The sequence below is a fragment of the Halichoeres trimaculatus genome, unplaced genomic scaffold (genome assembly GCF_033239565.1).
Source record: "Halichoeres trimaculatus isolate MK-OKI-2021-1 unplaced genomic scaffold, fHalTri1.1 fHalTri1_scaffold_11, whole genome shotgun sequence".
Taxonomy (NCBI): domain Eukaryota; kingdom Metazoa; phylum Chordata; class Actinopteri; order Labriformes; family Labridae; genus Halichoeres; species Halichoeres trimaculatus.
Window position 1 is genome coordinate 9999135 of NW_027437189.1, and position 27249 is coordinate 10026383.

The 27249-nt window shown below is 40.9% G+C and overlaps 4 protein-coding genes across 9 annotated transcripts in view; 2 read left to right on the forward strand and 2 right to left on the reverse strand.

Moving 5' to 3' along the window:
- Positions 1–482: 482 nt before the first annotated feature.
- dcaf1 (ddb1 and cul4 associated factor 1) lies at positions 483–17193 on the reverse strand. Its single transcript, XM_074681491.1, has 25 exons — positions 16984–17193; positions 15765–15885; positions 15573–15649; positions 15412–15485; positions 15209–15322; positions 14378–14515; positions 13597–14193; positions 13238–13339; positions 12990–13148; positions 12579–12758; positions 12224–12433; positions 11900–12069; positions 11696–11820; positions 11099–11334; positions 9518–10602; positions 9234–9432; positions 8035–8117; positions 7505–7589; positions 7182–7415; positions 5848–5941; positions 5292–5396; positions 5110–5183; positions 4927–5022; positions 4559–4832; positions 483–1887 (listed from the first exon to the last, which is right to left on the reverse strand). The coding sequence occupies exons 2-25, from the start codon at positions 15875–15877 to the stop codon at positions 1832–1834; spliced, it is 4680 nt and encodes a 1559-aa protein (XP_074537592.1). The 5' UTR covers positions 15878–15885; positions 16984–17193; the 3' UTR covers positions 483–1831.
- Positions 17194–17293: 100 nt separating this feature from the next.
- Positions 17294–21893, reverse strand: ssuh2rs1 (ssu-2 homolog, related sequence 1). 3 transcript variants are annotated; one of them, XM_074682004.1, is made up of 13 exons: positions 21575–21893; positions 21274–21338; positions 20636–20740; positions 20104–20179; positions 19816–19945; positions 19626–19686; positions 19400–19521; positions 19248–19310; positions 19075–19157; positions 18883–18975; positions 18636–18741; positions 18142–18249; positions 17294–18012 (listed from the first exon to the last, which is right to left on the reverse strand). In XM_074682004.1, exons 1-13 carry the CDS (start codon positions 21604–21606, stop codon positions 17872–17874), a joined length of 1185 nt encoding a protein of 394 aa, XP_074538105.1. In that variant the 5' UTR covers positions 21607–21893; the 3' UTR covers positions 17294–17871. The 3 variants fall into 3 exon arrangements, with proteins under 3 accessions (XP_074538105.1, XP_074538106.1, XP_074538107.1); XM_074682005.1 differs by lacking the exon at positions 21575–21893 and adding an exon at positions 21426–21566; XM_074682006.1 differs by lacking the exons at positions 21274–21338; positions 21575–21893 and adding an exon at positions 20970–21208.
- Positions 21894–21983: 90 nt separating this feature from the next.
- rpl32 (ribosomal protein L32) lies at positions 21984–25023 on the forward strand. The gene is made up of 4 exons (XM_074682007.1): positions 21984–22099; positions 22765–22865; positions 22960–23141; positions 24860–25023. Exons 2-4 carry the CDS (start codon positions 22770–22772, stop codon positions 24987–24989), a joined length of 408 nt encoding a protein of 135 aa, XP_074538108.1. The 5' UTR covers positions 21984–22099; positions 22765–22769; the 3' UTR covers positions 24990–25023.
- A 1598-nt stretch (positions 25024–26621) lies between these two features.
- The window catches only part of LOC141799069 (glutamate receptor-interacting protein 2-like), a 42477-nt gene continuing 41849 nt past the window's right edge, over positions 26622–27249 (forward strand). For 2 of the 4 annotated variants that reach the window (XM_074681133.1, XM_074681135.1), the window contains exon 1: positions 26624–27045. In XM_074681133.1, the coding sequence (XP_074537234.1) occupies positions 26868–27045 (178 nt within the window). In that variant the 5' untranslated portion in view covers positions 26624–26867. Of the gene's footprint in view, positions 27046–27249 lie in introns of all 4 variants that reach the window. The other 2 variants (XM_074681139.1, XM_074681136.1) reach the window with 2 other exon arrangements.

Here is a 27249-nt window from a genome sequence, read left to right on the forward strand (position 1 = left end):
ACGCTACTTCATGAAGGCTTCAGCCAGGGATGCACTGATATGAAAATTTTGGTGGAAAAAAACAATCTGAGATGTGTCGAGGTAGTTCAGAGAGAAAGAGAGGCGATATCGTCAGTAAAGACGACCATGGACAAGATGACAGGATGGAGCGCCCAAGATAAACGCGATCAACAGAAGTAAGTTTTGTCTCTATTTTGGATCAAAAACAGGAAGAGAGACATGAAAGAAGAGGATCCACTCTTCTAAGGTAGTTATGGTGTTTATATAGCCATAGAAAACAATATTATTTGGGTCTTGAAAGATCATATAAGATGCTCTGAAAAATGTCTGGCAGCTAATGAGTAACTATCACTTTTACACATCTGCTGATACCGATATTGACACCGATATATTGTGCATCCCTAGCTTTTCCCTAGCAGCTTCCTACATGTCGACTGCTGGCAGGTATCATTCACATTTGATAAAAGAAGCACCAAAAAATCTAATTTTGTAGCTTTATTTATAGTAAAAATACTTTAGATACATACAAGCTGTACATAAACTGTCCCAAGAAAGTCAACTTAGAAGTCTCCTTATGGAAAAGAAAGAGGAAAAAATGAATAGAAACAAGGCAAAAGAAACAATTAATGTTTACACTACTTTCAAAAAGTGTGCAACTACAAGGCATTTGTTTTCACAACGTTCAGAGTTTGAAGTCTCTGGTCGCTCCATCAGAGGGAGAAATACATTTGAAATGAAAGTATTTTTGCTGAAATTTCAACACCTTCTGTTATTTACCATGTTTCAGAGCTCTTTTTTTAGGTTCAGATGGATCCGCTCTTTTTTGAAGGGATGCTTTTCCCTGTATTACCCATCTTGGACCAAAGTCTTTGAAACATCCTTGTTTTTAAATAAAAAATGAAGCAAACTGTTTCATTGGATGATAATCTTTTTAAGACTCATCCACTTGACAAAAACCTTCCATGGCTGAAGAAAAGGTTGTAAAATAAATCGCTGGAAGAGAGCTTTAGCAGCCTCTGAACGTCCGTTGTGATGACAGTGAGCAGGTGTGTCAATAGTTACAGTGTCCACACAAGTTATCTTCAGAATCAGCACTAAGCTGATCTGATTTCCCTATTTACAGGATAAAAATCTGGAGGTGATGATCACAAATGGCACTATTAGGTGTGGTTTTTGGTCGTTTGTAAATGGTGAAAGCAAAACTTTAAGGTAGTTCTGACACTCGTTGAAGCATCTGAAACATGTTTGTGAATTACATTAGCTGCCAAATTCAACACTTGAGTCCTTTTTGGGTGATTATTTGAGGCTCTCTGGAAAGATACAAGCTTTCGAGAGCTTTGTATCCTTTGCCAAACAAATGCAGACGCACAGCCCTGCAAATGTAAGCCTTTTCCCCCTACAAACACTAATCTGTGACCAAACAGAGGCTTATAAAGTGAGTGAATCAATATCAAATGAAGAGGCTCATTTAAAGAGCCGTTACTGTGCTCAAATATAAAACTTTTCTCTCTGCTGCATCCACACACCAGCCCATTTGGCTCATCTTCTAACCCACTTTTGTTTTATAAAATTATATCAAATACAATCATTTTGCCCACCAATGAGTCGTGTGCCTCTACCCCTCCGTTTCTGTCAGATTGTTCTTTCCGTGTCCCGCCACTCAGAGTGCAGACACCTACTGTTTCACGCTGGCAGTGCTCCATGTTATCTCCCACCTTATCTGCTGATATTATCCTCCTTTTTCTAGCCTCCTGCCCTGCAGCTCAAATGTCTTTGAGGCACAAGTCTTGACACGCAGCCCAGTTTCGCACACCCGGTCGCTGACGGCTCCTCACTCGTTCAGGGATAATATGATGTCATCCTCAAGGTCAGAGTTGTCGGAGCTGTCTGTTTATGCGATAGACAAAGCAGATTTAGAAATGTGTCGCAGCAGAGGTCACTTGGTCAGGAGTAAAACTGCCAAAAAGGCAAAATACTGTGCAGGTTTGGCACAATGTGAAAGAGCAGTATATCCATTTTTTTCCCTGAAATTCTTGCTTCCTCTGTCTCTCAGCAGCTGGAATAAACCGACACAGCAATTTTTTAATCCCACTGGGAAGGCAAAGATTTCTTTTAAGTGAGCAGACAGGCATAAAAACAGAAACTGGACCAAACAGCAGCATTGATTTACCCTGCAGTATTAATATGTTGTTTAAATGATCCAGGACAAAGTGTTCTGAGATAACCATGTTCAGCATTTACACTATCAGCTGATCATGAGCTTTGACTCTAAGCAGAGCTCCCAGCATGCACCGTGTCAGGCACAAAAGCATGAGATGTTTCTTTTTTTCTACACTGTCATCTCAAAACTCAGTTTCTTCACTGCAGCTTTCAGTTTTTACAAGTAATCAATTTTACGATTAAATTTCAGTATTACTTCACATTTGTACACAAACCGTGATGTATGAAATCAGATAAATTAGATGAAATGACCCTTGATAAGTTGAACAGTTTTTAAGCGTTTTCTAAACAAATTGATTTTTTTTTAAAATTATTATCTATCCAAGAAAATGAGTCATTGAGTAAGAAAATTACTTTCTTTGTGGAACAAAAGATCTTTGGTGATTGGAAAACAGACACATTTTTGCAGGTTTTTGTAGATCAAGCTGCTCTGACAACAAGTCAGGGAAATTTCAAGCCAGATTTGAGAAACTAAGAAAGAAATCTAAACTGTGTTTAGTCATTTACTGTAAAATCTCAATAAAAGAGTACATGTCACTGTGACTTCTACAGTATGACTAACCTAATATTAAAGAAAGGGATAACAGAGTGCAACATTTTAATTATGATTGATTTTAATTAGTTTTATTGTAACTTTTTTAAAGTTATATTTTCTGGAAATTTTGCATGTGCATTTTGGCATCAGAAGTGTCCACTTCTGTCCAGTTCTGACCGTATTGGAACTACTGGTGTACTGGAGTAAAAAGTGACCATGCTAACTGCTGACTCTCAGCTTAACGTGTATTTGCAAAATAAAGGCGATATTTCTGAAGTTTTGATAAAGAACAATTTCGCCTTGCCGGTGTTTCCATTACGACCAGAAAATTGCGCACAACTTGAGTAAAGTAAAACATAATGTCCGCCCTGACGCTGCACTTATGATGATGCCAATTCATGAACACAAGTGTTTTTATTCACTTCTCAAACTGTTGGCTTTGATCACGCTAACTCAAAACAGGCACGAACAAAACACTGAATGAAGATCATCATCTCCAGCTCACATACTCTCACTCATGCACACAGACCTCTGCCCCTCCCTCCTGCTGCTCTCTGACCCGCTCACAGGCGTCCTTGTCAGAGTCTGTTTATGTGGCAGTGGGCACATACAAGGAAGTGAGGGAGGTGCGTTGTTATGACAACGTGACATTTTTGCGAGAAACTTCAATATCTTAACTTCTGAAAAGCCACCTCATGAGAGTGTAAAAACTTTTTATCGAACTTTGAAAGGTTTTTCGAAAATGTGGCGTTTCCATTACCATTATTTAATCGCGATTTTTACGTTTTGCACGATTCTAGTTGTAATAGAAACACAGCTAGTTATTGTCGGCTGATAAGTCATCAGTTAACAGGGTCACATTTTACACCAAAACACCAGCAACGTATGCGACTGTTATTAAATTTGTCTTCTTTATCCAACCGAAGAAAGTAAAGTTTAACCACAGAAAAATATTTTTTTACAAGGATATTCTAAATCCTGATTTTACTTTGTGTGTTTAATTAAAAAAACATTAACATTTTGATATCTTCGGTGCAGTTCTTTATCTGGATGTAGTTTTCTGGCTCCTTTATTATAACACAGGTCTCAGACTCAGCAGTTTTTGGTTTGAAAGGGTTTCTGGATTATTTGACACAAGTTCATGTCTTTATACTTCACTGTCTTGCAAGTGTCAACAGATAATGCCCAGCTTCTGTGTTCAAACTCTTCTCTTAGGTACAAGCTGGATTTCTCCACTAAAAACATCCATCCACCTGTTCATGTTTTCCATCCACTCACTGATTCCTCAAGAACCTGGGAGTTGTTAACCATCCCTCAAATTGGTGTCATTTAGGTAAAAAATGCGTTTTTTGGTGGTTAACACCCTCACATTGCTTGACAAACCATTGTACTCTGCAGCACTTCTTTTGCCAAGATGTGCACAGAGCCGTAACTGTTCACAAACAGTAAATTGGTCTATTAGATAAACAGTTGAGGAAAGACAGGCAATGTGGGCCACTGAGCCAATGCTGCTCCGAGAACATGTTTTAAGATGGCTTATTTTGTTGGTGTATTGCATTTCTGTGTTGTAAATAACTCTTATGTCCTCTTAATCTTATGATGAATGCTCTATATCTAGTTACACAGTTACACTGTAACTGTAAAGGCCCATCTAGAGACAACAGCTAACATGATGACAAATTAGATTTAACTCTAAATAAAAATAAATCCAGAAAATTTAAGACACTTCGAAAAACAAGAACTTTCTATGAACTGGTCTGAACTTATGGAAATCAGACGTTGTTCAGCTGAAGCAGCACTTACCGTTATCTCCATCCAAATCAACATCATCGTTATCAGAGTCATCCTCATCATTGTCCTCTTCATCGTCATCATCCCCAGCGTCTACATCATCTTCAAGAAGACGAGCCACTTCTTCATCAGAAGGAGAGAATTCATCATTCCCATCATCCTCCTCTTCGTCGTCTTCATCCTCTCCTCCGTTCTCATTCTCCAGCTCGGCAATGAGAGGATCTGTGTCCACGTCATCGTCCGAATCCTCGTCATCATCATCGTCTTCCTCCTGGTCATCATCCTCCTGATACACAAATTCAAAAAAGAAGGTAGATTTTGTTTTTTTTCTTCCCTGAGAAAAAAGGAGCCAAAGAAGCTGAGAGTTTTAAAAAACAAACCTGATCCTCCTCATCTTCCTCCTCTTCTTCTGCTAGTCTCTGACGGCCAACTTCATACAGCCTGCACACCGTGTCAGTGTTCACAGAATCTTGGTTCTATGGGAAACGCAGTAAAAATGTCAGCCCGTAATGTTAACTTAAAAAATGCTTCCGTTCTTGAGCCACATCATGAGCAGAAGTTACCTCAATCACAGCTAAGTAGCAGTCTTTGGTATCAGTACAAAGATCAAATATGTTCCTCTTGACATCGATTGTTGCTGAAAAGAGAACAAAGAACCTGAGTCAGAAGTTAATCTTTGAAATATTATTGTGTATCATGAAAGGCTAACAAAAACAGCAATGTAAGGGAGGCATGGAGGTCTTACCAATTGGTTTGTAGTCTGTAGCATTAAAGGTCCTAAACGATGAACCGAATGGACTTTTCATCTGCATGTCCATCATGTCGTCTTCATCATCAGCCTGGAGCATTGCTGCAGGAACACAGAGCAACAGAGAAGAAAGAATCAGAGCAGAGAATCAGTACAAACTGTAAATCACGCTGGTCAGTGGTTTGGGCACTAGACATTGAAGTGGCCGTCCTTTGGGCAGAGACGTAACAGCACACCCATCGCCGGCCCTGTGAGGAGGCTTAAACCAGCTGGTTCTCTCTGTTTCCAGTCCAACACTCAGGCTTTTGTCCATATGGCTCTCTGGTGTGACTGTGGTATCACACACACACACACACAAAGACTCACACACCTCAACGGGCCCTGTTCACACCTCCTGGTCTCTAAACACACACATGCTCACGTTGCTTCATAATCACCAGCCTTCAAATCAGACACACCTTTCACACGCTCGCACTGACTGCGCAGTGAGTTGTAGGCTTGATGCCAAACACTCCGCATCACAGATCATTCATTGGCTTCCTGTGTTTTTTACCTCCGTAGATGACGGTGCCGTTGTTGTTGAAGACGATTCGGCACTGGTCCAGAGCTGGTACCGTGTGGAGGAGGTGGAAGGTCCTCAGATCCCACTGAAGCTAAAGCTAAGGACGATGATCTCCTTCATCTTTCATTTGAATCACATAAATCTGAAGCATTTTATTACAGACTTTAAAACCCATATCTAAGGAGGTAAAATCAATTTTTAGTGAAATAAATATTTAATGTTCAGCGGTGAATTGAAAGCTCAATAATCATCCCATTATCAGAGCAGATAGAATCAGGTATGATTTATGACACGTTCCGGTGTACAGCCATGACTTAAAACAAGTCAATCTGCAGAAACAGACTGATCTTCCAGTTATTTTTGATAGTAAACAGATTATTCCAAAGACTATTAGTGTGAAAATCATGGCTGTAGACTCAGTGTTGCCACAGGTTTGTTTCAATGGGAGAGTAATGCTGGTGATTAGCCCCTTCTCCACCAAACTTTTCATCCACCTATTTATGACGGCAGGCCTTGAGCACCCAGGTAAACATCTACACCAAAACCACCTGTCTATCAAATCATCCACACCCTTAATTTTACAAATATATGTTTACCTTTTAGAATTAATTTAATCAAAATAGATGTGTTAAAGAATTGTAAACCCTGTGAAGGCATCATAACTACAGAAGTAAGTTTTAAAGACCAAGATTGCTTTGCTTTTTGTACCAGGCTGTAACTCTGCAGGCTTTATAAATGGGCTCCATCAGAGACCCCTTTGCTTTAAGAGCAAGCCGTAAGTGGCACTTAGGGAACTGCGTTTCCGTACACTCCTGCGTTGGCTTCAATTTTCAGCGCCAGAGTTTTCTGTTAGACTAAAACCTACACGATTTTATTTTGGGATACAGATATTGTCATTATCAAACATTTTATCCTCAAAAGAAAATGTTCAAACTTAACTACAGAAAAGGGCTTGGGTTAGATTTTCTATTCCAATTTATCAGCAGTGCAGGGATGGTGGTTTCTGCTTGTTAACCGCTTTGAATTATCCTGAAAGCTTTAGCATGACTCTGTGTTAGTGCACGTTCAGAGAAAAATGGTTCACAGTCAATGTATTACTGTGTTAAAGACAAAGAACATCGTCTATTTAAACACACCAGGCACAGGATCTTTCTTTGTTGAAGCTGCTGATATGGCTTGGATTAAACAGGAAATATGGTTTTGGTCCCACTTTACCGCTCCTGAAGAAGGCTCCTAGCCATGAACAATAAATAAAAGGCATTTGTTACTATTTCTACTTTTCTTTATTCTCTCTCCCAGCCCAAATAGTCCAGTTTCAAGGATACAATCTCCGTGTTGATGATGACCTCCAGGCCGTTAGGGTGGAACACACCGCTGATGTTCATGTTGAACTTGTCAAACTTGTGGATTGCCTGAGCCGTGCGGACGTCCCACAGTACACCGTCGTTCAGCACCAGGTCGTCTGTGGGGTTGAAGGTAGCACAGTTCCTCTTGTAGTTGTTCGCCAAGTCGGGGTTGTTTAACGTCAGAGTCACCTGACCTGTCTGGATGTCATAAATCTGGAAGAGAGGAGAGCTCAACATGAGCATCCATCGTTGGATCTATAATTTAACACCATAATCCTGAAAAAGAGGTCTGACATGCTTACACGTGCTACATGTTCTTTCGTCCCGATCACATGGTCCTGTGAGAGCTTACTGAATTCCACGTAATGGTCGCCGAGAAAGGAGTGCCTGAGGTTGACAAGAGCATCATTTTAACTTTTAATTATAAACATGCTTTTAAAAGCTCAGTTTATTCAAACTTATAATTGTTTAAAGACAAATCCAAATCACGAGATTCTCAGTTTTGCCTCAGTTAAACTGCGCGAATGAATGAAGTGAAGTGCTTGTGTCCCATGAACCAAAGACTGCAGCCCTCAGGCTGTTAGCGTTCATAATTAAACAGCATCCTCTCTGCAGCTCCGTCTTTGACAGAATAAAGCTGTTGGTTTTGAGCAAACCCACATACATGAGGCAGTGGGTGTGCTTGGTTTGACTGTTGAGTGACGGTTTACATTCAGACAGAAGTTGTGTTGCACATGCTGTCAGCTACGCACTCCAAATGCTTCAATATTTCACATCTCGATTTGAAAGAATGAATGTTTTATGTGCTTAGTAAAATTTCAGTGCCACCTACTTCATGATGAAGACTGATTTCATGCCCCAAAGTGCAGACAGAGGGTAACTCCAAGAGGCTGAGGTTAGGAGCAGAGAGCCGTCCTGAAAAATACAGAATATGATGATTTAAAATTTGGGATATTTCAAAGTGTTCTGCTTAAAACTATGATTTTTGTTTCACAGGGTGTAAATATAACAACGACATAAGACAATCAAGAGTCAGTGATTATTAGGGATGGGTACCTTTCACATTTGAAACATTTGATACGATGCCCCATCCTGATGCCCTGTACCTGTCAATTTGGTACTCAACAGTACTTTTAAAGGTACTGACCAAATTCTGCCAAAAGTATCGGGTACCAATTCATGTAAACTCAAAAGGTACCAAGTTTAAGTACCTGAATGCATCCTTGTGACTATAAGGGAGAGGAAGAGAAGGGGACTTTCCGTGCTGGACATGAACACAGCATTGCAATACTGAAGAATAAATATGTCAAATTGAAAGAATTTTTTTTTTTTATCATTTTAACAAATTGCTATTTTTTACCACATAAACACAAAAAAGTACCAAAAATTGGTATCGTTGAGCACCAATACTAATTGCCAGGTACCAGGCACCAGTACCGTACCGCTTCATTTGTAAACGGTACCATCTCTAATTTTTGGTACATTTTTGTGTTTATGTGATAAAAAAATAACAATTTGCTTCAAAATAAAATATATATTTTTTTCAATTCAACATTTATTTATTCAATATTTGATCTTATAATGCTGTGTTCAAGTCTAGCATGAAAAATCACCTACTCTCCCACTCCCTCACAGTCACAAGGATGCATTTAGGAACCTAAACATGGTACCTTTTAATTTTTTTGTGAAGTGCTAACCGGTACTTTTGACAGAATTTGGTTGGTACCTATAAAAGTACCTAATTTGGTACCCATCCTCAGTGATTATGCTGATAATGTTCATTATAAAAAGGCTAACTACTAAATCAAGAAAGTCTCCTATTTTACTAAACATTTCAGGATGAATACTGTCTTCCTAGCTAGCTCTAAACACGTCTCAAACTCTGACATTCAAAAGGAGAAAACAGAGCTAAAGATATTTCCTCACATAGCAGAATGTAACAAAACGAACATGTAAAAGAGACGGTTATATTTAGCAACCACAGCAACACAGAGTTAAGCTTTCTTGTATCTAAAGTTGTTCTCGACAGACCCGTGAAGGCTCCAGGTGAGTGATGGCTGAACTGTGACAGCTGTAGCTGGCTTCCTCCTGGCCTGTAAACACGTTGTAGAGTTTGAGCTGCCCTGTGCACGTCCCGAGCATCAGGAAGCGCTCGCGAGCTGAGAAGGCACAACACATGAATCCACTCTCGTCCTCATCCGCCTCCCTGAACACTGAGATTGGACGAAACCTGGGAAATGAGAGCAGAGAAATGATGTTTGGGGGAATGTTTTTGTGCTCAGAAAAGGAGGCCTGACTCTAAGAAAGCCTCCTACCTGCTGAAGATGAGATGTCTGTCAAAGCAGCCTCCATCCACTCCTCCATATTTGGGATAAATGACCCTCCGTGTGTGTCGGGAGGTGAAGTTGATGGGTGCTTGTCGTCTCTGTTTGGGCTCTGGGCACTGATGGGGTGTGAAGAGAGAGAAGGGCGGGCATGTTGCCACGGGGTTTTTACAGCGTGCGTGCTGCTCCCTCAGGTACTCTGTGATGATGCTGTCCAATGCAGGGGGGGAGGGCAGGTGTCTGTCAAACTGCTTCTTCATGGCTGGACTCTGGCTGAAAGCACCATGGTCAGACTTTTGCCTCAGCACACGAGGCTTTTTACAGGTTACAGCACTGCACCCTGTTTGCCGTTCACGAGAGAAAACGATTCGTCCAATCAGAGGTGAGCCGTTGCTACAGTGGGGGACAGACGTTGACGGGAAAGCAGCAGCTGAAGAAGAGGGACACACAGCAGGCTGGGATGTGCAGGGTCGTGGTTGTGGGTTGCTGGATCCCGGGGTAGAAGAATGAGGGGGATGGTTTCCGAGTCTGGAGCCGACACCATTTGCCAGCCGTGGTGTGCGAGGGAGAGTAGCAACAGGGGACGCAGGTGGAGGAGGAGCGACAGGAGGAAACGCAGAAGTTGAATGTGAGGAATGAGAAAGACAGGACATCGGAAGGTCCGCCTCTTTTGTGAGAGTGGTGGCGGTGTCCTGAAGGCCTTTTGCAACAAGGTGGTTTCTAATGAGCAGCAGCAGCTCTTTCTCAGGAAAGCTGATCCTGGACTGAGCAACCACACTGGCTCTCTGCAGCCATGCCAGAGACACATCCGTACCGATTAGCAGCGGCTTCCCAGAGATCCTCTCTATCAGCTCGGCCGCAAACTTACAGAACTTGACATGCTCGCTGCGTTTGTCTTGGAGCACAGGCTCCTTCATGAGCTGCTGGATGTGTCCACTGCTGAACAAAGGCAGCTTGCTGATGATCTGTCTGACGGTGCTGGAGCGAGACAGACCCACTAGAGCCTTACAGGCCAGAGCTCGGATCTGATCTGCATCAGTAATGGGCATCTTCACTGTCAGCAGAGACAGCAGCACCTAAAAACAACAGATGACAGAGCTGAGGCCATGTTGGACTGTTTTCACTGCGTTTTTTCTAAGTGCACTGACTGACTGAGGCCACAACACCATGTAGCTTCTCAGCAAGATGATTTTCAAGACTAATTCACATAATTCCTCTGCATGATATAAAATAGTGCAGTACTGCCCCTTGCATTATAGCTCCCCAGCATTACGTTTGTGGTTGTTGCACTTAAAGGGTGAATCTAAGGCTTTAAAAAGGGTCAAAAAAGTTCACTGTTCCCAGAGAAAGGCACTTTAGAGGCACTTTTAACCAGTCCATTTAAGACAGCACTTAGCAAGAGCTGTCAGAAAGCAGAAATGTGCCTTTCAGCCACTGTCACAACTTGAAACAGCTTGTCTTCCAGAATAACCAGAACACCTTTGAGGCTCCTTTTTTATAAAATGTCCAAAAAAAAGACATAAGAAAGTAAAACTCACAAAACAGGTGGTGAATAGTGAAAGGAAACTCTACCTTGATGCCATTGTTGGATTGTACCACATTCCACATCTTAGTGAGCACGCTCTCGCTGGCTTTGGTCTGCTGAGGCAGGCGGCGGCGGGGGGTTCCTGCGATGAACTTGCCAATGCTGGACATGCGTTTGTCTGGAGCACAGACACAGTTGATGACGACCTGCAGAGCTGACTTCTGAATCTCGGCATCATTCACAAACACCTCTCCCTCCGCCACCGCCAGGACGATACTCATCCCTGAGAGGGGGAAAAAACAAAACAAACAATGAAATGAAAAACCTTGCAGGGAAATAATACTTGAAGTGGTGCCAATCCCTCGGCAGGACTGGGCACAGGTTGTATGAAACAAACAAAACGGATACTACAAAGCCTCTCCCTGTTATTACTAACAGTGCATAGTACTACTACCACTGATCTCAACTCCCATTCTCTTTATATCTGCTGCTATGCTGTTATGTGTCTGAGGTTGTTTTTCTGTATGTAAGACGTTTAATTAAAATACAAAAGTACAGATGAGAGTCGGATTTAAGATAACACTATAGTGAATGTTTCAAAGGGTGGTGATTTGTTTATTATATGACAGTCTGATAAGACCTACCAACAGTGGAAACACTGGATCCCCCCTCATCCAGGACAGCCACAGCTTCAGACAGCAACAGCTGGGTCTTTGGAACCACTGTGAGGATACTCAGGATGTCAAGGGCATAACGCACTGTATCACTCCTACAGAGAAAGAAAAAAAACAATCACAAAAGAAAGAAACGAAACAGGCAGAAGACTTGTTTTCTGATCCTGATCCTACCTGCCATAGTACGTCCTCCAGTCACAGGCAATGGAAATGAGCTGCAGGAGGAGCTGAACACAGGACAGCTTGTGAAAGACTTCTGCTGGTTCCCAGTACAGTCGGAGTGGGCCATACTCGATGAGAAACTCCATCATTTCCACCACCTGCTCACGGCTGTAGCTGACCGCCTGCAGAACAAGGTGAGAACAGGACAAGAACAGCTTTAATCATTACACGAACATAAACTCCGAGTTACTGAACCATGAACAGAATGAATGAGTAGAATATGTGTTGATTTAGTGCAGCTGGGTCATTCTCACTTATTCCTTGCTTTATGCATACCTTATAATATGGTTGGGAATGAATTGGAGCGCCCCCTTCTGTGCGCTGCAGGGACTGCTTCACTTGCTCCACCTTGATTGCCAGATGGGCCTCAAAGTACCTGCGCAGAGCCATGCAGGTGTGCTTGGCTGTCTGCCTACTGGAGAAAATCTCATCATCACTTAGCAGCGCCCCCTGGTCATCAGGGTTCAGGATCTCCAGCGTGCTGATCTAGAGACAGTCAGGATGGATTATTTGCTAGTACAAAATCTGCATCAGGTAAATTTGTGTTTTTATTTGTATGTCCATCCAAAGGGTGTTTGAACAGCATGCTTATATAAAGTATGTCATAAAAGAGACAGCGATTTTGTCTTACCAGATTGACGAGGCGTCTGAGCCCATCCTGCTTGTCAAAGAGCTCCAGCACGGCACGAAACGAGAAGGAAATGGAGAAGAACATCGTGGCGTGGCAGCAGCCGGACGCGTGCGAGCACTCCAGCAGCCACAGCGTGTAACCAACCACATCTGACAGGATGGAGTGGGGTAGCATGCACACCTTGAGAGGAGAGGACGCCACAATGAATACAAATGTGAACCGCTCCAAAAGATGTGTAATGCTGATGAAACCTGGTGTCATAAAACAACAGAAACCTTAATATTGTGAAGATGATCCCCTGAATAAACAGTGATTTTTTAAAGAGTTCTCTTACAGAAAAGCCACCAAATCAGGAATCATTATGGTAGCGTTTCAGATTCATGTGAATATGCACGTGTGTCTGTTTTATACCCTCTCCATGGCATCCTGGTTATACGCAAGGTAGTAGAGGCACAGTGACACTCCAGTAGCTGCCATTGATGGCCGTGGGATTTCCAGCAACTTTTGAACTCCTCCGTGAGCAACAAACTCTGCAGCAAACTTCTTGTGTAGAAGCAGAGAAGCCAGGTACTGCAAAAAAAAAAGAGAAAGAGAGAAGTCACAAAAAAGCTTCAGCTTGTGTTTACTAAGAAGGGTGGGCTACAAGAGATAGCATTTACCTTAAGAGCCTCAAAGGTCAGCTGCACATCATTGGTCTGTTTTAGATCCATATAATGCATGAGCAGCTCTCGAGCTCCCATCTGCATGAACACCGCAAGCAGCTGCAGACAGGAGAAGGAATGATCATGGGAAACACAATTATTTCAGTCATCTTCATAAAAACCTGCACACTGCAAAGAGAAAAGTCAAAAAGGGAGAAAAATGTCTACTCTTTGGTGTATAAATCAATAGGAATTTCCTTTGACAAAACACTTGTCTATAAAAGTTAAAGAAGACTGACACCTGCTGGTAAGTGTCTGACAGGACAAGGGAGGTAACAGCTCAAAGGAATCCTCGATTTGCATCAAATGTGATTTACCTCCTGGTATTCCCCCAGAGGAGTGAGGTACTGCAGGATGAGCCTCTGCTCAATCTCAGGGGTTAGGGGGTAGAGATGATAGTTGTTACCAATCACCCAGGGGCTCATCTCAGACCAGCTGCTGTTTGACAGCTCACTGAAGTTCCTCTCAGGATCTGGCAAAGAGAAGTTCAGTTTTTGCTTTGAGATCCTGCCGCTGTCCCTCTCTGCTCTCCGTCTCAGGTAACTGCTGCCATCAGACATGCCTTGATGAGTCAGTGAGCTGGGGGCAGACATGGGCTTCATCATGGTTTTAACAGCTGAGTTGGCACGGCTGCTGGTCTTGTGAGGGGAGTTGAGACGGAATGAAAGCTCGTTTTCAGGTTCGATGGTCGAGAGGTGTATGTCGCCATCCTCCTCTGTCCCCGTCCCCTCTCTTTCTGCTCCATTCCTGCCGAGTGTGAAAGGCTTGTCTTCAAAGCCTCCGTCAATGGTCTCCTCATCCAAGGGCAGCAAAGGCTCACCCAGAGTCTTCCTGGGGCTGGGCCGTTTGATTTCCCTTTTGTTCTCAGCATCTTTATCCTGGAGCTCACGCAACCGATGCAGCATCAAAGGCACCTGTCAAAGCAAAGCATGAAAAACAAGTTGACGGGGAGCTGCAAAGAAACACAAACTACCGATGATAAGCATAGTGCTCTGATCCTGAGCAGAGTTTGATTGTTAATCAGAGGTCTTAGTGAACCACTGTGGAGATCTATGTTTCTCAAACAGACATTTGAAACCTCAGACAACCCATACTGACCAAAACAGAGTTCTCCTCTCTGTAGTTGGCTGCAATGTCCTGGTTCTCCATGGCTCCAGCCAACAAGCCTGTGGCGTAAATCCTGAGGGGCTGCTCAGCCTCCTGAGCCCACTTAAAAAGCCTTTCCACTATGCCCTCCTGTTAAAGCCAAAAAGAAGACAGTTTCATAAGTTGAGAAAAAAGAAACAGGAGAGCAGCAAAGTTTCTCAAGTTATAATTACAGAATCCAAAGCACCGTTTTTTTTAAGTAAAGAAAATAATCATTCTAAATACTTCTAAAGATTTTATAACACTTGAAAAAAGTGCTGGTGAAAGGTAATCCATGCACTCAAATCAGCTGTCACGAAGGGTCAATTAAAGTGTAACTACCTTGAAAGCTGGACTGTGACCGAACAAACAACACAGATGTTTTCAAATCACTTGTGTCAGTAGAGGTGTTTTATGACTAACTGCATCTGTTTGTATTTTCAAGAGCACAAACCCTCAAATGACTGTGCTTACAAACTTTGCTTTATCAGATAGTCATCTTTTATATCCCTTAGCATCCCTGCTTTACCTTTACCTTTTACCTCTTTCAAATGCACAGCTGTGCCTCTGTGGTAAACCGTGGGAGGCTCATAAAAATACAACACTTCTTTACCTTGAAGCAGCACAAGGAACATAAAATTATATTACTTTATGTTCCTCAAACCCTTAAACTCAGCATGTTGTATATCTGTTCAAATTAAAAAGGTATTATAAGGTAACATTTCAGCTGACAAAGAGTAAAGCAGTGCTCTCAAAAGAGCGCAAAGAAAACTGTTATTCCTGAATAATGCAGAAATGGCTCACCTTCTCTTGGAAGACCACAGCTGTCTCCAGACCGGGCATAATGTTCTGGAGCAGACGACAAGCTGCTGCATTGAGGGAGAATTCCCTGCTCGTCATCACATAACTATTTACCAGCTACAAAGAGGAAAAAAATGTTATTTTCTGTCTGAAAACTAAAAACTGGCCATTACTTTCAACAAGAGACTAAGTTTAAGCACTCTTACTGTGTTCATAAAATCATCATTCTTGAACAGGATCTTGAGCAGGTGCCCTAACACGCATTCTGGATCAGCTCTCCCTAGAGGTCAAATAGTAAATGTGAAAAACATACTCCATATTTAAAATTCTGATATTTTGATCATAAGCCAGATGTCTTTTATTATACCAGGATGGCGGTCGTCAAATGGATCTGGATCTGCTTTGTGGTATTCTTCTGTTTCTTTCTCAACAAGCTCTGAAATTCTGAAAAGTTCAGATCATCAATATACTGATCACCTTAAGATCACACACACCAAAACAGCTTTAACAAGTAACATATCATGAAGGGAATAAACAGAAAAAGGAAATGATAACTTACTTGGTAAGGATGTTCACCAGCTCCTGGGTGCTGCCTTGCTGTTCCCGCTCCCACTGTTCCAGTAGAGCAGTCAGCTCTGCTTTGGAGTCCACACTGGCAGACACAGACGCCATAGCAAAGCCTGTCAAGTACAAACATATCTGTCACATTTAAGTCATGATGGCCTGCCACTCCAGAGGGGCTCAACAGAGTACAGTACTGAGTGCTATGAATTAATCATATGAAGTCAACACAAACACTACAGACACAAACACAGGCCAGGCATAAGATGTACACTTCTCAGTTTTAATATAGGACAAAAACATGAATTGTAAGCAGTTTAATTAAAGATAAGTTACAGAAACAATTGTATGTATAATTTAGTACAGCTGGATGAAACTAAATAAATTATTTGTTCACAATTCAGTGTTGAATGTTGAGTGAACAGTAAAGAAACATGTTTCTCTAATAATTTCTTTGCTATCCACAATGAATACCATGCATTAAAAGATTAAAAAATAGATATGGCTGAAATACACAATATATAGAATAAGAAAATATGGGATGTGTAGTGAAGGCAGATACATTTAAATAATAATTGTGTTTCTGTGCTGTTTTTTCGGCACTATGATTATTTCATTTTTATTTTTATTCCAAAACCAGAGCACTGCTAGTATTTTTCTCGGGTGTGGCATCATACAGAGTGAAGAATCGGATTCGCCTCATCGCTTCCATCAATCAAAATAATAATAATAATAAAGTGGCCGTGTGCAGGTGCTGCTGCTGCTCTCCTGGGACAGCAACTGTCAAACACTAAAGACTCTAACTGTTCAAGGAAATACAGGTGGAAAACCTTGTACGTTATCAATTTAGCCTGAGGACCGCTAATTCAGCTACAAAACTTTTCTTGTTGACTGACATTATCTTACATCGGATATTTGTTGTATGGGGCAGCAGTGTTCTCCACAAACTGCCTGTTGCGATGTTTGGCTAGCAAGACTGTGGCTAACCAAGGAAGCTATTCTGTTTGATTTGCTAGCGTCTTTCTTGCGGCGTGCTTTCCCGGTATCCAATGTTTAAGTTTGCATTAGGCATGTGCCGCCTCGACATGTACTGCTGTTTCTGTCAAATTCACAACATACTCGAGTCAATGAAACCTGCCTGTACATGTATTCTAGCACTGAGGTACCAGCTAGCTACACAGGTAAGCCTGGCTATATAGCTAGCATGCTAACTTTACCTCGTTGTCCCGCTCAGTTCTTCTTCGTTTCCACCGATATTACTGAGGCTTATATCCAGTGGAGCCAGTCAAGGCTTGAGCACTCGACGGTGAATATTTATTTAGCAATCACCGCTTTACAGCCAAAGCTTGATGTGCTTTATTGTAGCTTTGTGTTCGCCGTTTATTATCATTATGGCGAACACGTTCCCCACGTCATTTGACGAGCGACAGACAGTCCACCTTTAATGACGGAATTTTCAACAGCAAAACATTGCGAAACAGCGTTTATTAATCAATCTGTCATTTATTCGGACGTATGGATTAAAGCAAAGCAGGTCTGACACACTTCTGTGGTGAGATCATTTACATCATATGTTCACATTAATATAAAAAACAATATTTTGCCATTCGTGTAAATAGATAATGTTAAAATACATGTCGCTCATATAAAATATCAATACTGCAAAAATATAACATTTTAAAATGATTTCTAAATGTATGAAAAATATAAATGTTATAAGGTCCCTTATGTGATTGTAGTATTGGTGATCCATAATGTTTCAATAAGCCTTTTTCTTCTTTGGTACATGCACAAATAGTACAAAATAAAATCTTTTTTTAGTCAAACAGTAATATTGCAATAGTGAATCAAAAATATATTGATCTGCTGTGTAGCCTTGAAGATAACAAATTAGAAGGTGTTAGCATTGACTAATGGGGAGTTCATTGGTCAAATCCCCTTATTCACCTCGGCTTGATGGATGGCGTTAACAGGACACAAACACCTTCATGTCTGGGGACTCCCCCATTACTAGGACAAAGTTAGAAACTGCAGTGAGTTGATACCCAGCAATCTGGAACCGAAACGATCTGGAATGAAAAAGCCTTCATATGGAACCATTGCAATTACATTATTGTACAGCAACATGTAGCTGGATAATTATCTGCATTGACTTGGAACTCATTCCCGTAAACAAAATAAATGTGTGATTTCCCTTTCCATGAGTAGGTGACTTTGGTGACAGGGATCAGCTCTATGGTTTGACGCTGCAGACAAAGAAAGCAAACATCAGCATGTCACAAAGATGCAAAACTTGGTCAGTATAGCCATGTGTATCATCCAATCCATTAACAATACAAAGCAGTAAGATATAAACCGAGTAGGTGCATTGTTACCTGTTGTAGAATGCGTGATGTCTGGGAGAACTTGGCCTGGTGTTCACTCACAAGGCGCTGTGCAGAATTCACCACATTTGCATCTGGAAAGCCCATCACCGGGTACACCTGCACAAGGTGATCACAATTATATAGTGTTACTTTTTACATGACATCCATTTCTTGGATGACTAATTGCACCTAAAAGCAAGAGTGTGGCAGGAACAACATCAGGCTAAGGTTTTTAATGACCTTGGCAATTATTTTGAAAGGGTGGTGAAATGTATTGCAGGATTTTTTTTCTCAACATAGTTATTACACCATTTGTGCGAACACCCTGTAACTCTGTTGGAGAAGTGTTATATTGCACATATTAGCGAGCTTGATTATCAGTTTAGTCATCAAATGATTTTAGTCAAAATTTAACTTTAATTGGCCTTGTGGTACAATTAAACTAATAGTTTCTTTCTATATAAATGGTGTGCACCTTATAAAAGCATTAAAGGAAATTTTACCATGTAATTAGAGTCTCTGAAGAGCTCCTTGCCAGTCACCTTACTCAGGTTGGCCAACTGCAGACCACTTGACTGTTCCACAACATAGTTATCAGTATTGGTGGTCCTGTAAGCATTTTCATAAATGAAACAACAAATCAGGTTGACATTTACAACTCCTAACTAACAGTTAATCAGCAACTAATGATGAAGAATAATATATAGTATTATTCAAGTTAAACATTTTTGATGGAAGTTGAAGCAGTACCATTTCACAGTAAGGTTGATGTAGACAAGAAGCTGCTGTTTTCCATGGCATGTATCACACTGCTTGGATCCTTGCCCATGGCAATGGTTGCAGCTGAAAACAGAATTATTTGATAACCATAAGTAATCTTTAATCTACATAGATGGCTTTTCTCTTTATTGAAAATCTAAGAGAGCTGTGATGAACACTCACTTTTCCCTCCCTCTACCACTGCAGTGGTGGCATCGGTCATCTCCGTGGCGAAAACCTGACCCGTTGCAGACCCAGCAGACTTTCTAGCAGGAGGAGGCAAGAAGGAAAATAATACTATCAGATGATCTCAATCAAGGTCTTTCAAGCTTGGCTAGCTCATGTAAAATACTTACATTTCCAGCCCCTGCACAGTCTTTGCAAGGTTTTCTCCCCATTCCCATACAAGTATGGCAGGTCTGTGAATGAAATGTTTGTAGTCAGAAAATGACTTCCAAAACTACTCACAGGAGCTGTGGTACTTACAGTCTTGTCTGACACTATTTACCTTCATAGATGATGTATAGGGAACCCTGATGATCTGTTTGTCATCCACGAAAAAGTTGGGGGATTTGGCAGGAATATCCCACGGCCCTGGAGGAGGTTGGGCAAAGGCATCCACTGGTTGGCCTGATCGAAATAAAACAGCGCAATGTCTAGTGAGTGAGCATTCCTTCCAAATAACTGACCGCAGAAAAAAACTGACAGAACAAAACAACACAATAGAGGTGCACCATGGTATGGTTCATGACTCCACTCTGTAGATCTTGATTCAGTGAAGGTTTCCAGGCGGTACTGCAACAAGACATTAACAGAGAAAACATGACTTACTTATTTGCTCTAGGCCCTATAAAACTTTTACTGAGTTGTGTGCTTTTCTTGTGAGCTTTTTAAACACAATCCTATAAATAGATCATTCCTTACCCTGTATGTGTTAAATGCCTCCATGTTAGTTATAACACCATCCTTTGCTGGTGAAGAACTGTAGCAGCACTTGCTGGATGCAAACAGGACAAATGCCTCCCGTGCTGTCTCCTCAGTGATAGATGGGATACTGTAAGTAGTGTGAGAAAGAGACTCAATATGTCATGGGGTCTCAACCTTAGGAGGAAGCGAGGAAGTGCTTAGCTTGCTACTATATGCTTTGACAGAAAGTCTTTTGCAATACTTTAACAGTCATGTGGGAAAGAAGAAAAATGGTTTAAACCTTACTTCCAGTTTGGTTGTTGAGGTGTAGGTTCAGGCTGAGGAACTGGGAAAGTGGGCATTGGAGGAGGAAGAAATCCACCTACAATAGAAATTAAAGGATCATTGCTCTTTCTTGGGATAAATAATTTCTTTTTTTTTCTTCTCCAGTAAGTTTTATGTGCTTAGTGGCCACTATTTGGTACACTATTGAAATCTTACAGCTTGGCCATAAACACTTGATCCTATATTATGAGTAAAGAAGGGTGTCTATGTTGTTCTGCCAATTTTTTAAACAAGAGAGGGAGTTAAATATTAAGTGCACAGGATTAAAACCTAAATGATTTAATCATTTCAACATAGAAAATTTGAACAAAACTTTGCTATACACTTAAAAAATAGTAATAGTTGAAAACAGGTCTCTTAGGACAGCTGTGTTAATGTCAGACCAGATAGACCAGGTGTGATGTACTCAATAAGGTAACCAGCATATATTGTTCATAAAAGTCACCAGTAGAATTATTAGTGCCGTAGAAAGTATAAATTAAAGTGGTTTTACCTCCTCCTCCCGCCACTGTTCCTTCATACCCAGGCACACTATCAAACATGCTGGCCGGAGGTGCGCTCGGGCCCTGGGAGTCTGCAGCGGGTGGGGCAAACATTGCTTAAAGAAACCAGAAGAACCTGTTTTAGTCATGGGGATAAATCCAGCATTTCTGAAGTTAAATCTTTTAAAGTTTTCATGCATAACAAAAACAAACAGTCTAAAAACAGAAACTCATTCTGTCTCTTGTGTTCAAATCTCCATTTTTCACGAAGCCAAGCTAAATTCTGTAGTTTATAACATGTCGCTACATGAAAGCGCCAGAAGACAAGAGTCGTGAGTGACTTACCTTGCGCCTCCGTGCTGTTAAACATCATGAGATATTTATGGCTATACTAAAGACTTGTTAACAGTGTGGGTGTATTTTTAAACACCCAAACTTCTGAGAATCTTCAGCTGAACGAAAAGCAACCGCAGCGAGCGCGATGTGAGACACCTCACTTAACCTGCACGTAGAAATGACGTCACTGCTCTGAAGACTGAACTGTACAACGGATAGGTGTATTTATACCTTGCTTAAATTTGATTAAAAAAATCAACATGTTAACTACTTTTTTGTTCTAAAGCTTAATTAAAAACTCCATTTGTCTTACCAGGCCCTCCCTCTGCAGCTGGGACATACCCAGGGTTGGCGATTCCGTAATTTGGGTTCTGGTGGCTGCAAGTAACGGAAAACGAAAGTTAGGGCAGTGACACAGAGAGAAAAAAGTCAAGAGTCCAAAACGACAAATAGTGTGTGCCATACCTCATTATTGGCTTATACTCCATCAAGTAAGCACAGATAACGACTTTAGCTGTGAGCTACTTCACAATCCACCTAATCTTTCGCCCGTGATTTAATCACGCAGAGGTACTATATCCTCAATAATCATGTGACAAATGTAGATCATTTACCTTTTATAATACCCCTCCCCCGAGTGCAACATTGTCAGTCAGTTGACGCCTCCTCTTCGCAGACGGAAACAAAACTTCACTTTTCGATGGTCTGAGTTCTGCTTATGTGCTTCGGATGTGAATAACTGATGTCAAGGGGAAACTGACTTCTTCTCTTTGGAGGATTGCAGAGTTACCCCCGACACTCCCCGACACCCCCCGAAAAAATGCTCAGGAAGTGCGCACAAGATATACCAAGCATAAACAAAGTGAAAGGTGGGCGTAAGAATGTGTTCCCAGTCTCAAACACTAGAACATCGAAACGGATATCTACTCAATAAAAGGGCAAATACCACTATTATTATGTTAAAGAAATAATTTTTGTCAAAGAATTTCAAGTATTTTAAATTGCAGCGAGTGACCCACAAGTGCCTTTAAATACTACATCCAGAAAAATACACTACCCATAAGCCTTTGCAACTCTCGCGGTAGTCCTTTTCTTCCCTTCCGCCGTCGCTGAAGTCCCTTTTGGATTCGCATCGGCGGGTGAGTTCACGAAATCCATGTTAATCCTCACCAATTGTGGGATAATTTCACATTTTTGATGTAGATCAGCACTCTAGAACGTTGACATAATTTATATTTGACAGTATTGAGCCTCATTTAGTGTGATATCTCCTTAAATTCGTCATTCAAGGAGCGAAGTGCTGTACTTACGGTGGTCGACCGGCTGCAACCGCTTTCCTTTCCAAATACCTTTGTAACGTTCTGTAAAACTGCTGTGGAGCCTTTCGAATACATTGTCGAAAAATGTACAGAAAGTTCCTACTTAAACAAGACAATTGTGTTATCCTTAATTTTGTTTAAGTATCGTGTTAAAGCTGTGAATGCGAAATGGAGTTTAGCATGCTAACTAGCTAAACATTGCGACTGCACCACATAGGCTAGCATGCTCATGCTGATTACACGTTTTCATTGAGACACACAACACTGTCATTTAACATTGATATATTGTTGTTAATGGCGTGTTAATCGTCAGTTTTTGCTGTCATTTTCACGCATTTTGTATCTACCGTTGGGATCGACGCTCACGCTGTGCCAATGCTTGATGCGTGATAGTGATACCTTGTAGGACACAGCATAAAATGGACTATTTCAATACTACAGGTTATGCCGTTATGTTTGACTGTGTACATACTATGTTTCCTCAGTCATCATGGCAGCCCTCAGGCCCCTCACAAAGCCCAAGATTGTCAAGAAGAGAACTAAGAAGTTCATTCGCCATCAGTCTGACAGATATGTGAAGATTGCGGTAAGTGTCTGAAAGATAAACTGAAATGAGTTACATTTTATGCTTTGGTTGACTTGTAGTTGAATAATCTCTCAATTATTTATGTTTCCAACAGAAAAACTGGCGCAAGCCCAGAGGTATTGACAACAGGGTCCGCAGGCGGTTCAAGGGCCAGATGCTGATGCCCAACATTGGTTATGGTAGCAACAAGAAGACCAAGTACATGCTGCCTTCTGGGTTCAAGAAGTTCCTGGTGCACAATGTTAAGGAGCTCGAGGTCCTGATGATGAGCAACAAGTAAGTTGCTTGCATTCACCATTCTGTAATGTGGCTCACTCAACCCACCCACCACAGTTTGAGTGCTACATAAGGTTTAGTCCATTCTAAGAGATTTGTTGTTAATTATTTTGCAAAAAGATGGACACTGTAAGTGTAAGAAACGCAAAAACACAATGAATGTGGCTGTTCTTGTTGGTTTTCTATACCAATGTTTGTGTTGCAAGCATCAAAACGTTAAAAAAAATATTCAGAAGGGAAATATTAAAACCATGGCGGAGGTTTATGTGGCACAGATATTTAAAACTTCAACAGAAAAGATTGTTAACATCTGATTTAGTCAAATGGCTCTAGGGCAACAAAACTAATATCTTTTAGGCACAACGAAATATAGTAAGTCCAAATAGTAAAACTTGTTTAAAGCTGTTGACAGAAGCATTAACGTACTTGTCTGACTACTTGACAGCTGATGTGAAATGAAAAACACCTTTTTCTGGAATGCTTGTTGACATGCAGTAAGCTGACTGCAAAGATTTACACTGACAATTTGGTCCAAATTCTTATCAAATATATACTTGCAATATTTTTCCCCTCCGTTTTACTTACAGCCAGTTTAAGTATCCAGACGTGACTAATGTTTGACATGCTAACAGTTGCCGAGATCAGCTGTAGGCGTTCAAGTCCAAGAATCTCCCAATTTGGTTCATATTAGCAGTTTATGTATCAATTGCTTCAATTGGAATATCCTGAAAGAAGACCATAAATACTTTTTCTTTCTACTTAAGTATGACACTCCAGTAAGTAGCATGCAATTAAAAATAAGCAGCAGCTCGCACTATGTCAGTGAGAAGGAAGGTGACATTCTCAACAACATCATGCCTTTGACTTTCTGTCTTGCACCCTTAATCTTCAGAAAAGGTTTTGTTCTTCTTGAATTTAGACATAAAAGTAGCAACTTGTGATTAAAGTTTCAGCATGTTAAGCAGCAGGTGGATGATGAATAACTTGTAAATAACTAGTGGACAACACCTATGGATGAAAGTAGCTCCAATTTAAAGGTTTTAATTGAATCTGACACTGATCACCAAGGTGTGTTTGGCAGTAGTAGCTAGTAGTTTGTTTGAGAAATAATCTTGGCTAATGGCTATTAGACTGTTTGCTTCCATGGTTCAAGTCACAATAAAAAAGAAAAGGGACTCTTGACCTGAAAAAAAAAGTCATCCTGAGACATAAGCTTGGACACAAATTCAAATGATCAATACCTGACCTGCTTTCTGTCAAACATTTCATCATAGCAAAATTTTTCTTGTTAATCTACAAATCAGAATTGATTACATGTTCTCAGCGGGACCACAAATGATTCATAAAAGATCAGATGGACTACAAGAGAGCAAAGCTGCTGATATCCTAACAGTTGACCGAGCAAAGTGACCTGATGCGTGTTAAATATGCATCATTTTGGTTCAGGTGGTAGAGCAGGTGTTGGACTCCCCACCACAACCTTCCTTTTGAAGCTTGACTTATGCCCCTTTGCTCTTCCCTCCGTCCCTGTCTTTTTAGCTTTCCTACCCAACAAGGCTAAAATGTTTTTTCGTTTTTTAATCTGACTTTAATTTTCTTTCAACAGTGGCTTGTCATTCCTATCCAGTACTATTTAAATAAGTCTCTTTCCACTTCAGCTTATTGTGCCAATAAAATTTTTGAGACACATTGTTAACCCTGCCTCCTTGTCTCCACAGGACTCACTGCGCTGAGATCGCCCACAACGTCTCCTCCAAGAACAGGAAAGTGATTGTGGAGAGGGCAGCTCAGCTGGCCATCAAGATCACCAACCCCAACGCCAGACTCAGGAGTGAGGAGAACGAATAAACTGGTTATTCTAAATAAAGACTTTAAAATTGGATTTGACTCGAGTCATTTTTCTGCACCTTGTTGCCCTTTTGCTGTTTAGTTGGGGAATATATCTAATTTTTATGAAGGCAAGAAATTTAAGAACAGATGTTGGTGGGAAGTGTCAATATTTGGTCAAACCAGAAAATAAGCAAAGACAAAAAATGGTAGAGGCAGGTTTAAAGTAAAATCTTTTCAGCAATAAATGAACCAGAAAGTTGAACAGAGTTGCAAAAAATTTAAAGAATTTGCCTATTGGTGGAATACTGACTTGTGCCACTTTTGGTCGAATACATCCTGGGTCGTGTGACCTAAGGATTGCTGCCCTTTTTGTGATGATCGTGAATAAATAAGATTTTTGGTTGTGGGTGGATAGCAGAAATTTGAAGACTAATTAAGTGGGGTTTTTTTTGACAGAACAAATTTTGATGGTTAATAAATTATAAAGAAATCTAAATTAGGTTGCACCCTATATTTTTGAGCTATGAAATCTTAAATTGCTTCATGGCAATGTTTGTTTTTCAACATGAAACCATGTTTTTTCTGTGTAATATAAACCAGTATCCCCCCTGGGGTATCTTAATTTCCAGATGGCAAATGTTTATATAAAAGTATCAGCATGAGCATGGAGTTATAAATGGGTCGTTCATTTTAGGCATGATACTTCAGAGACCAGAGTTATTTTCACTGAGTGCACAGGCCTCAAAGCCGTTCAAAAAAGCTCTCGCACATGAGCTGATGTCTCCACCGATGGCTACAGAGCAGAGTGTATTCTCTTTCCTGTAAAAGGGGGTATTTTCTTTGCACCTTCCAGATGACTTGTTATCAGAACAGAAAGAAAAGGTCGAAGGCCCTGAAGAAGAGAGAAGAGGAGAGTTGACCCAGGTTATAAATGAAGAAGACCACACATTTTAAAATAAGCACAGCCTTCCTTCCATGATGTCATTCATTGCTGCTTACCTGCTTTTGTAGACGGTGAGAGGACTGATGCTGTGGAAACATGTCTGACTCATTCTTGCACCTATAAATTCTTAGGGGTTTGAATGATCAGCTGTATTGTTGTTTTTTTTACACATTCTGTAAGAGAAATGCATCAACTCATGAATTAGATTACATTTTTCAAACTGCTTTTGCTGTCAAAATCTGTCTACATCTTCCAATCTGTTATACAACTTTGCTTTATTTTAGAGCCACATATTTCCCTTTAACATTTTGTATTTCAACATGAAAGTTTACTTTGCAGAATATGCTAAATACAAATGTTCTTGGGTGTGTGATTTAAGCTAATAGGGTGAAGAACAGAACGCTAAGAAATACTTGAGTTGATGGCACAGATACAGTTTGGCATTATGTTAAAGCGTGTCTAGACAAGCCCCTGATGTAATATCAACAGATGAAATGAAATGTTATCATATGTTGATGCCGTTAAACAGCCAGCTCAGTTTGTATATTATGTTGTTTTGGATGTTCGTAGCCAGCTCCCTACAGAGAAAGTTTCCATTGCATTCTGGCAGCCAAGCTGTGCCCCACAGCCCTGAGCCCTCTGCCATCTGTTCCTGAAAAAACTGACATTGCCAGAGATGCAAAAACATTACATTTATTAAGCCAGTCAGCTTGTCGCTGGAAACTAAAGGAAAACAGTTTCAGTGTTGGATCTTAATGTTGACTCTTTTTTCAGGAACCTGCACCTGTTTGTGAAGTTGTTTGGATAAAAACTCACCTCAGAGGACTGGAAGTTCTCCAGAGTGGGAGGAGAACATGCAAACAGCAGGACAGGCAGAGGCTGCAATATCTCAGAGATGCTGAGTCTCAGGACGAGGAACGTCTTAATTTTTTTTCTCTGTCACTGGTTAGAAAATGAACATGTCAGGAAGGGTAGTGTTTGGAAAGGGGCGACTTGCTCCCAAGCAGGTCGCATTTGCTTTCCCCCAGACAGATTCCCTGAGGAAAGGCAGCCGGTCTGCAGGAGGGAAGAGGAGGATGTTCTCTTTTTCCATCAGATGTCGTCTGGGCGTCATCAGAGTGAGAACCAAAGGTAAATCAGCAGGAAATGTCACAGCGAACTATGAAAGTAATAATCTTTTATCTTTGGTAATGTAGACTTGAGACTGAATAATTTCATTATTTTTACAGACAGAAAATAAGGATCTCTGTCGCAAACAATATTACTTTGAAGGAACAAAGGAACCTGAATTCATTTATCATCAGAGACTATTTGAGGATGTTTTGGTCATGAAAA

What these genes read in the sequence shown, in the direction of transcription:
- dcaf1 (XM_074681491.1), bottom strand. Translation starts at nt 15,877, where the DNA reads ATGGCGTCTGTGTCTGCCAGTGTGGACTCCAAAGCAGAGCTGACTGCT. An exon ending in TCAGACGCCTCGTCAATCTG is followed by an intron (nt 12,434 to 12,578) that starts GTAAGACAAAAT and finishes GACTGTCTCTAG; the next exon opens with ATCAGCACGCTGGAGATCCT. An exon ending in CTCACCTGGAGCCTTCACGG is followed by an intron (nt 8,118 to 9,233) that starts GTCTGTCGAGAA and finishes TGTATTTTTCAG; the next exon opens with GACGGCTCTCTGCTCCTAAC.
- ssuh2rs1 (XM_074682004.1), bottom strand. Translation starts at nt 21,606, where the DNA reads ATGTTGCACTCGGGGGAGGGGTATTATAAAAG. An exon ending in ACTGTGCAGGGGCTGGAAAT is followed by an intron (nt 19,158 to 19,247) that starts GTAAGTATTTTA and finishes TCCTCCTGCTAG; the next exon opens with AAAGTCTGCTGGGTCTGCAA. An exon ending in CATCACGCATTCTACAACAG is followed by an intron (nt 18,013 to 18,141) that starts GTAACAATGCAC and finishes CTTTGTCTGCAG; the next exon opens with CGTCAAACCATAGAGCTGAT.
- rpl32 (XM_074682007.1), top strand. Translation starts at nt 22,770, where the DNA reads ATGGCAGCCCTCAGGCCCCTCACAAAGCCCAAGATTGTCAAGAAGAGA. An exon ending in ACAGATATGTGAAGATTGCG is followed by an intron (nt 22,866 to 22,959) that starts GTAAGTGTCTGA and finishes TGTTTCCAACAG; the next exon opens with AAAAACTGGCGCAAGCCCAG. An exon ending in GTCCTGATGATGAGCAACAA is followed by an intron (nt 23,142 to 24,859) that starts GTAAGTTGCTTG and finishes TTGTCTCCACAG; the next exon opens with GACTCACTGCGCTGAGATCG.